Raw genomic sequence first — 10,069 nt, forward strand, 5'->3', positions numbered from 1 at the left:
CTGTCAAAAATCAGGGGCAGGTATCCATCAATGTGTTTTACTTAGTATTGTTGTTTCTGAGATTTTGAAAGGTGATACGAGTGATCCTGAAGGAAGGGAGGGGAGGTTGAGATAAGGGACTGGCACTCTTTACAAAGTGTAACACTTTGGATTTGGGAGTTGGTTTACTGTTTGTTTATGGGATTAGTGTATTAGAAGACAGGAAGTATGTCTATAGACCTGCACCACAGTGTACAGAAATGAACAGAGCAAAATTGACTCAGCCACAACATTCAAACAACTTGCACAATTTGTTAATTTCAGAATTTTATTGTGGAATTTTGTGATTGTGGGAGGTATTGGTGTCAGGGTTTGCCGTGGATGTGGACCCAAGTGCAGGGAAAGAAGGCAGCAGGGAGGCAGAGGTGCTAAAAAAAAAAAAAAAAAGTGTAATTAACCAAACAAAACAAGGGGCAAACAAGATACTGGTCAGGTACCAAACAAGAAAGTCCAAATATGCAAACCAAGCAATTGACATAGAGGGAAAAGACAGGACCAAAAAAACTGGCAGCATGACAACAGGAAACAACAATGACGACGCGGACAGAAGGGAGACGAGATACACAGTAATGGCAAATAACAAAACACACCTGGGCGAGACGCAAGTGGCAGAGGGCACTGACTAGTAGACACACGAGGAAGGGCAGGCAAGCACAGGTGGGCAGGACAATGCTTGACGAAACGGCCACATAAGGAAAACGGAAACAGATCATGACAGAAACATGAGGACAAAAGCAAACAAAGCCCAAACTAAACCAGAACCATGACAAAAGTCAAAATAAAAAACGAATCAAAACCCAGCCCCAAACCATGACAATTGGAATGTTGGAAAGTAATTTCCAAAATGTCTTGATGGAGCTGTACAATTTTAGTTTGGATTACTTTTAGTCAAGAAATGTGGAAAGAGGATGTAAAGGTGTCAAATATTTAATTTTGGAATTTCATTAGGAAATTTGGGACTTTTATTGAGGAAAGTGGAAATTTGGGGAATATGGAAAATAGTTGCCAAGATGTCTTCAATAAGGCTGGTGAATATGTTGATGTTTTGATGGTTTGGATGGATGGTAAAATGTGAAAAGAGATCCATGCATTTTCTTAACCGCTTTTCCTCACAAGTGTCGCAGGGGAGCTGGAGCCTATCCCACCTGGCTTCGGGCAGTAGGCGGGGTATACCCCGAACAGGTTGCCAGCCAATCGCAGAGAACGGAGATGAATGGCAGAAAAATTATAGCATATTTTTGGTGTAGAATAACGTGAATTATCAACATCCATCTCTTGGCAAACATCTTTGTCATATCATCAGTGATGCAGTCACTACCAACTGAATACACACACAAGCACTCACACGCATTGTCTGTCCCTCGTGCGTTCTTTCCGATTGCCAATAGACCTTGGTGATCACAAAGCCGGGGTCTCAGGGCCAAAACAATTCAAGCGGCGCGCACGCACTAGCCGGCATCCTGTGATAGAAGCAGTATCAGCACCTGACACCTCCAAAACAGGAAAAGCATTTCGACAGGAACACAGATGGGTTCGAGACGAGTGTTTGAGGGAGGAGCACCACCACAACTATAAAACTCGCCCACTGGAGTCCCAACCTCACTCGGCGGAGAAAGGAGAGACCATCATGTCGTACTATGAGGTAAAGTTTTCCCAAAGAATTTAGCAACGACGGCGTCCTTCCTTAACTTAAACATCACTGTTGTTTCCAGCATATCCTCTTTGACTACGAATACAATGACAGCAGTTCGGGCTCTGGTTCTGGTGATATCGGGGTGGATCTGGAGGAGCCTTGTGAGGTGGAGCACGTGATGACCTCTGACTTTCAGCAGGTCTTTCTACCTGTGGTCTACGCCCTCATCTTCCTTTTGGGCATCACTGGAAACGGTCTGGTGGTCTTTGTGCTGGGCTGCCAGCGTAGGTGAGACAGCCAGATGAAATGAAATTTGGAACAAATCCAGCACTTATTCATTTGCGTTGTTTTTCAGGTCCAAATCCAGCCTCACCGACCGGTACCGACTGCACCTCTCAGCCGCCGATCTCCTTTTTGTCCTGGCGCTTCCGTTCTGGGCTGTAGACGCGGCGCTGGCGGACTGGCGCTTCGGCGCGGCTACCTGCGTTGGCGTGCACGTGATCTACACGGTCAACTTGTACGGCAGCGTGCTCATCCTGGCCTTCATCAGCCTGGATCGCTACCTGGCGGTGGTCCGAGCCACCGACACCAACACGGGCGGCCTGAGACAGATGCTGGCGCACAGATTGGTCTATGTGGGTGAGTGTCTCGCTTCACTTTGACGCTCGGTCCACTATCTCGTCTACTTTTTTGGACCTCCATCCGTTCTCGAATCTGTGTTTTGGCTGCAGGTGCCTGGCTGCCCGCTGGTCTGTTGGCCGTTCCCGACTTGATATTTGCCCGAACTCAAGAAGGAGGCGAGGGAAGCACCCTGTGTCAGAGATTTTACCCGGCGGAAAATGCTCCTCTCTGGGTGGCGGTCTTTCACCTGCAGCTGGTCCTGGTGGGCCTGGTGATCCCGGGTCTGGTGCTTGTGGTGTGTTACTGCGTCATCGTCACCAGGCTGACCCGGGGCCCTCTCGGGGCCCAAAGGCAGAAGCGGCGCGCGGTGAGGACCACCGTGGCGCTGGTGCTCTGCTTCTTTGTGTGCTGGCTGCCCTACGGAGCGGGCATCTCCGTGGACGCCATGCTGCGTTTGGAGGTTCTCCCCCGCAGCTGCAACCTGGAGGCCGCCCTGGGCGTGTGGCTGGCGGTGGCTGAGCCCATGGCGTTCGCACATTGCTGCTTAAACCCGCTGCTGTATGCCTTCCTGGGGGCGGGGTTCAAGAATTCGGCCCGCAGAGCCTTGACATTGAGCCGGGCATCCAGTTTGAAGGTTTTACCCAGACGACGCAACGGGGCCTCCACAACCACAGAGTCCGAGTCATCCAGTTTGCACTCTAGCTAGTGTTTGCTTATTTTGTGAGCGTGTGAGTGTGTGTGTGTGTACTAGAAATAATCTGAGAATTTAAGGAGCTGCTGGCGGTCTTCTCTCAATTCTCTTGTAAATAGTTTCTTTTGGATTTCTTGTCAGTGCTGCTGTGCGTTCATTGTATTGTAACGGTTTATAATAAATATGGAGAAAAAGTTGTGAAATTCTCTTGTGTCATGTTTCGGACTGTAATCTTCATGATGGAAATGAGTTAATTACAACAAGAGTAACACTTCTTGAAGTCAACCAAGAAAATTTTTGTTTATAATAAAAATGTTCTACACACTAAGTGTAAACTCGGCATTCTGATTAATATTGTTTTGGGTGGCCATTTTGCCACTTGCTGTTGATTAAAAAAGACATCACAGTTACTCGGGGCTCAGGTAACAACCAGTCATGGCTCACCTGTGTTCTATTTTCTTTATTTATATGACATTTGCAAGTGGAGCCATGATTGGTCGTTACCTGAGTCCTGAGCAACTTTGATGTCATTTTCAGTCATCAGCAAGTGGCAAAATGGCCGCCCCGCTGAGATGGATAAAAACAAGTGGCTTTTGGTGCTTAAATCAAATTCCACAAATGGAATATTTAATCAGAATATCGTGTTTAGGCTATTGGGCTGCATAGAACATGTTAGTGTAAAGAAAATTTGGTGTTGATATACAAACATTAAACATAATACCACTGGGGAACACAATTTGTGTTGAGTTAGGTCTGACAGCTCTTTTTAACTCATGTTTATGTGCAGAATTCAAAACTGATCTCAGTTTTACTTGACCACTCCAGCTAGAATCCCCCTTTTTTTTTGTGGGGGGGGGGGGGGGGGGGCGTCATGGATCAGTGGTATGGTGGTTGTCTCCCAACCCAGATGTTGTGGGTTTGATCCCATGCCATTATGACCACGTCAAAGCAAGATACTGAACCGCCAATTTCTCCTGATGCTGCGTCATCAGTAGGTGAATGGGTAGTCAAAATATAAAGTGCTTTGAGGGCCTTGTAAGGTGGAAAAGACCTATATAAATGAAGTGCCATTTACCATAAAGTATCATTTTTTCTGTAAAAAAAATAAATATATATATATATATATATATATAAAAAAAATATATAATAATAATAATAATAATAATAATAAAGGTGAATGTATGTCAGTGAAACATTAAGTTGGAATAGTTACAAGCTTTGAAAACCAATTTAAAAAAACAGCATCCAATGAAATAGTACAACAGTATGCACGTTTACAAGGTTAAAAACAGAAAAGCCAGCACTAATAATCTTAATTCCTGTTATGATATCTTTCTGTTTGTCAGATATTGATATAATTATGTATTTGGAGAGCACAACTCTGTTTTTGTCAATTGTGACTGCACAAACAAGTTGCCACGGAGCTGTAGATGAGTCCAATCGTAATCAGCTTTACCTGTCTTACTGTAGCTAATCAATGGAATTTTGTTTATCTGGAGACTAAGATGTGGATTAAAAAAATAAATAAATAAATAAACTTGACATGCAAAAAAAAAAGGCTGTATTTTTGGAATCAGCATGCAATTTTAGTTTTAACCAGCATATAAATCTAATGCAACAACAACAAAAATTGCTCCCCAGTGTAATTAACATATTTTTAAATCAATGCTGTCAGTGCCAATAAAACCTGACCATTATTCATTTTGTATGCCCATATTTTTGATGCAAGACAGTGCTGTTCTAAAAATGATGAAAGGGGACAGAAAACACAATGAAAACTCCATCAAATTAACATATGAATCGAGTCAACAGTTTGTACTGCAAAGGAAACAGTTCACTGCTTCTTATGGGGAAATGTTGCAATCAGTTGCCAGTGTGGCATGTGCTTAATCTCAGCACCCTTGTCCAGTATTACTTCAAGATCAACCAACTGAATCCAAACATGTGAAGCCACTGATCCGAAGCATGGATACAATAAAATTTCTGTGGAAACTGACGTGGGAAAACAAATGAATCAGCCATATTGTGTGTGGGTGAATACGCTGTATGTGTGGACATGTTTGTTTGCGAGAATGATAATAATTTTGTTACATGAGAGCACAGGGTGCAGCAAGGGGTCAGGAGGTGTCTATTTCTTTGAGGGTACAAGCATGTTCAAACAAAGAAAAACAATAGAGAAACTTCATAAGTTTTGATTTTTTATTTATTTATTTATTTTTTTTTAATGTGAAAAGCTTTTGTATTACTATCGTGTACTCAAATGAAGCTAAAGCACAAATTATTTGGAATCAAACCAAAATGGATAAGAACAATGTGCCTCCCAAGTGTCATGATTTGTGCTTTTGTCTGATTTGTGTTTGGTTTTGTTTCATGTTGTGTCTTGTTTTCTTGTGGCTTGTTTCATGTCTGTCTCGTTATGGTTGTGTGTGCACCTGTTCTCGTTGGCCCACGTCCCTCGTGCTTACCAATCAGTTTCCTCAGCCACTGTATCGTGTCCAGGTGTTTCTCATTGTGTCGTTAATTTGCCTGTATAGTTCCCTGTTTCTGTTCAGCCATCCTGGTTCATTTCATTGCGGGAATGCTGAAAGCATTCCCACATAATGTTATTCGGCTTTTTATTCTCCATGCTTTTTTTGCCGTGTAATAACTCCCAGATAATACTTTCGATTTACACGGTTCAAATTTCAACTTGCTTCAAAAATTCACGTCATCTTGGGAATATATCGTCTAATTTCACAGAACTTACAGTATTCACACAATTTAATGTTAAATATCAACTTTTCACCATTCATTTTCAATGGGACTGACATTGAACTTTTTCTAAGTCCGACTTTCCACACCCACTTCCATACATACAAATGCATTGTCCGGTAACCAGGAGGTCACGGGTTCGAATCCCACGTCTGAGTGTACATTGCAAACGTATCCATGGAAATTATGCTAAGTGATTACATGTATACCAACTATGTTAGTTCCACATTTCCATTGAAATGAATGACAGGTGCTGCATGCGTAGGTGGTGCTATTGCATGCTTGTTATTTGTTTTTTTGCATTTTCCCATTGGATATCATTAGTTCCATTTTTCCATCTAAATGAATGGAGAGTACTTTCAGATAACACTTGAACATATAAATAGGCCATTAGCCATGATTTTCAACAAGCCAAGTTGGCTCACAAGTTAAATACTTGCCTAGCTTTACGGAGACATGCAAGTGCATTGGTTAAATTTCACTTGGGAAATATTTTATTCGCATTTCGCTTTCAGAATTCCCACGTAATTTCTGCAGAAATGTCACTTTGTCTGGTTGCTTTGTAGTCCCTGTCTGTTATGATGTGCCAGTATCCTAGAGAGTTTTGTGTGAGTGTTTGTTACTTTGACTTGGGTTTACTTGGACTTGCTTTAATTGAGGTTTTGTTCAAGGTATCGGTACTGGCGACTGGGATGTTTTACGATCAGGAATGATAAATTAGAAGAATAGAAAATTGCCATTAATTTCATGCAATTTTAAGGCAAAATGGTGTGTGATATATAGATATATGGTCTAGCTTTAAAGTGATCTGACATTGTTTCTTTGGCGAGGGCTTATGAATCAAAAATACTAGTAACATATCGGTGACTACTCAAGAGTTGAGTAATCGTACTGGTATCAGTTTCATTTTAGATTTGCATTAACAAAAAGCCTTTTTAGGAATTTTTATACAGTGGGTTGTCTTATTTAGACACGTAAGATGTGAAAATGTTGATAGAGACCAAATGAATTTTGTTGTACTATGAAGATTCCACTGCCCACTATTTTGTATGTTGTTCTACAGGTCAACGATTGAACATGCCACTCTGTTGCTTGCAAATATTGAATTCATCTGGTATTCTACTTACTACTCGTGGGAATATTTTATCACACAAGCGCACACACACACACACACTTGCAGTGCTTCCCCACATCACCACTTCCACTCGGAAGTGAGCCAAACAGAAGCTGGAAGTTTACTGTGCCTTGTTTCCTGGATCAAAGAGAATGATGAAGATGAAGATGAGAGTGTGGAGACGGACGATGGCGCTTTGGTGAAGGTTTCAAAGACAGAAAGAAGCGTTTCAATGATCAGTGTGTCCAACTTTTGTGTGTCTAAATTCTACATTATGGAAAATCCCATACCTGAATGAACCTGTGGCCTGTCTTTCTCACACACCAACACATCAGCCCCGTCTATTCATAGGGCTTTCAAAACAGGAAAGACTTCCTGCAACTCATTTTAGGAAAAACAAGCAGCTAAAACAATCAAACAACCAAGCAACACTTCACTCCACAACGCCAAGAGTGGCAATAAAGTAAATGTGACTGAATGGAGAAGACATCAAGAGGATTTTTACATCACAGCAATGTACAAATGTGCTTGAGTGCAAATAAAGTTCATATTGGACATTTATGAGAAGATACAAGAGTGTGAGTCATTTCAATGAATGTGCAACCGTAATGTTGAGGAACCGCTTTTATCTGGTTTGGTTTTGTTCTCAGTATTTTGTGAGAAAAAAACTAAAGCAATAAACCCAGACCACAGTACGGTATTGGAGCGGAGATAAGATGTCAGAGTTTGTTTTTGTTGTGGTCCAATTTATTAAATTGCAGTGCAAACCCTGTTTTAAAATAACACGGAATTACAATCAAATTATGCAAAACATGTTAAAACTGTGGGAAATCTGTGATCTGAATACCAGGCCATGTGCAGTTATCCTGTTTGTTTCATCCGCTCAGGAACTTCAGCCAGTGTTTCATATTTTTGCGACCTGGACAGATGTATAACCAACAATATTGTTTTATTAATCCTAAATAACAACTTTAGAATTTTTGTTTGGTACAGTGGCTTGTGATAAGGAGAATAGCATCTCTGCCATTATAGGCATTGGATTGTGTGGCCACTATATTGGTCTGTTAGTGACGTCTTGTCACTGTTGACACAGAGGCGGCTGTGATGTTTTTGCCTCTTTGCCACCCAAATGACCAAAAAATTTCGTTTCAATAATTTACCTCAAAAAACCTTCTTGCTGCTGCTTGAGTGTTGACGAGAAGTGGAAGATGCAACCATACAGTGGACTAATTCTTTTATTATTATTATTATTATTATTATTATTATTATTATTATTATTATTATTATTATTATTATTATTATTATGATTATTATTATTATGATTATGATTATGATTATTATTATTATTATTATTATGATTATTATTATTATTATTATTATTATTATTATTATTATTATTATTATATTCTTATTATTATATTCTTCTTCTTCTTATTATTATTATTATTATTATTATTATTAATAATAATAATAATAATAATAATAAGAATAAGAATAATAATTAGACAAATTGCAATCTCTGGAGAAATTGCGTGGGAATGCTGAATGCTAATAGCTGGATGCTAAGCTGAAAGAGGAAAGATCAGTATCAGAAAGAGGGACTTGGAAAAAATTAATCAGTTCCATTGAAAATTGGGGGAGGAGAGTTGATATTTAACGTTGAATTGTGCGAGTACTGTAGGTAATGTGAAATGAGATGATATATACCCCGGAAGGCCTGAATTTTTTTCAGCAAGTTGAAATTTGAAGGGTGTAAATTGGAAGTATTATGTGTGAGTTGTTTCTCTGCAAATAAATGAGGAGAATAAAAATCCGAATAACATGTGGGATGCTTTCAGCATTCCCACAATAACAAACCTTTGCCCTCCACTAATGGGACTTCTAACCTGTACCAAGAATGAAATATTTCAGTGGGGATGTAAAAATAAATCACTGAACTAAAGTAGTTGCACAAGTGTGCACATCATCTCGTAACTGGAATGTGGCTGTGTTCAGAATTAACCAATCACATTCAAGCACATCACTTCAATCATTTATTTTGATTTCCCCTCTCAAAAAGATTACTTTAAAAAAAAATGGCATTTGAACAGGGGTGTGTATACTTTTTCTTATTGACTCTAGTATTCTCGGTTCATTTTAAAACTCAGATTGCCATTTCAAATTGTTGTACTTAATCTAAAAAGCACCAAAATGGTTAGATGCAATAGTGTCTTGCAAATAGCGGTTGGTGCCTTATCATGTGACTTGAGCACCGCACTGTTGGACGTGTGTAAGTTCCACTGTGTTCATGTCCTTGTGTCTGCGTGTCCTTGAAATTGCTTTTATTCTGTATTCGGGTCCATGCTCATGTTACATAATTGTGAGAATTCAGTTTTTCTTGTGATTCCTATAATCTGTCAATGCGGATTAGGAGGCAGAGATATTTACTATTTTTAAGGCTTGTAAGTAGAGCAAAATCTTCTTTTCTAGTCAAGCTTATTGCCATACACAACCCTCATTGTCCTGATATATAGAGAACCAATAATTGAAATACTTGACAAAATGTAATAAATAGAAAATGGGAGCACATGGCTGAGGAAAAAGACTGAATATAAAATATGTTTGTGGTATACGTGCTGCTGTGTTCTCCCCTTAACGCTTTTTAAAAGCAAATTTGAATTCAACGCGCATGGTGTGCACAGCTCATTTGGGGGGGAAAAGTGTTGGAACATAAACAAACGCAAGCAAGTGTCTTTCATTTCCTTCCATGTGTACAATTGCCACTTCCCGTCCTGTCCTTATGTTGTCTCTGATAAATGTGTTCCGAGGTTCTTCACTGTGTGTATGTGTTATGAATGTCTCTTGACTTTACTAATTCATTACACTCTTCAAATTTTAATTTCATGACATGTAATAAAGTTATCTTGGTCCGAGCACATTAGCTTCATTCTGCCTGTAGAAATCATTTCAAAGACTTAATTGGGTGGTTTGCTGTTTATAAAAGCAAAACTAGTTGTTTCACTACCTAGTCAGTTTATCCAAACAATTGCATTGGTTTCGGGATTCAAAGTTTGAAAGCTCTTTACTTTCAGGATGCGGATGCTCTTAAGGGCCATGTAAAGTTTGTGTGTGTGTTTTGTTTCAAAGTGTTGGCCGACAGGTGGTGAGGTTCCCTCGTAGTCAGACACAGTTTGTCTTGAGTTTCCTGCTACTGAACAATCGTGGGAAAACCAGAGGTCAA

General features: G+C 40.0%; 1 protein-coding gene across 1 annotated transcript; it reads left to right on the forward strand.

The window, feature by feature from the left end:
• The first annotated feature begins 1,523 nt into the window (after positions 1–1,523).
• On the forward strand, positions 1,524–3,157 carry LOC144026757 (C-X-C chemokine receptor type 4-like). The gene is made up of 4 exons (XM_077533771.1): positions 1,524–1,681; positions 1,752–1,960; positions 2,028–2,311; positions 2,404–3,157. Exons 1-4 carry the CDS (start codon positions 1,667–1,669, stop codon positions 2,997–2,999), a joined length of 1,104 nt encoding a protein of 367 aa, XP_077389897.1. The 5' UTR covers positions 1,524–1,666; the 3' UTR covers positions 3,000–3,157.
• The last annotated feature ends 6,912 nt before the right edge of the window (positions 3,158–10,069 follow it).

The sequence above is a fragment of the Festucalex cinctus genome, chromosome 1, assembly GCF_051991245.1.
Source record: "Festucalex cinctus isolate MCC-2025b chromosome 1, RoL_Fcin_1.0, whole genome shotgun sequence".
Lineage (NCBI taxonomy): Eukaryota > Metazoa > Chordata > Actinopteri > Syngnathiformes > Syngnathidae > Festucalex > Festucalex cinctus.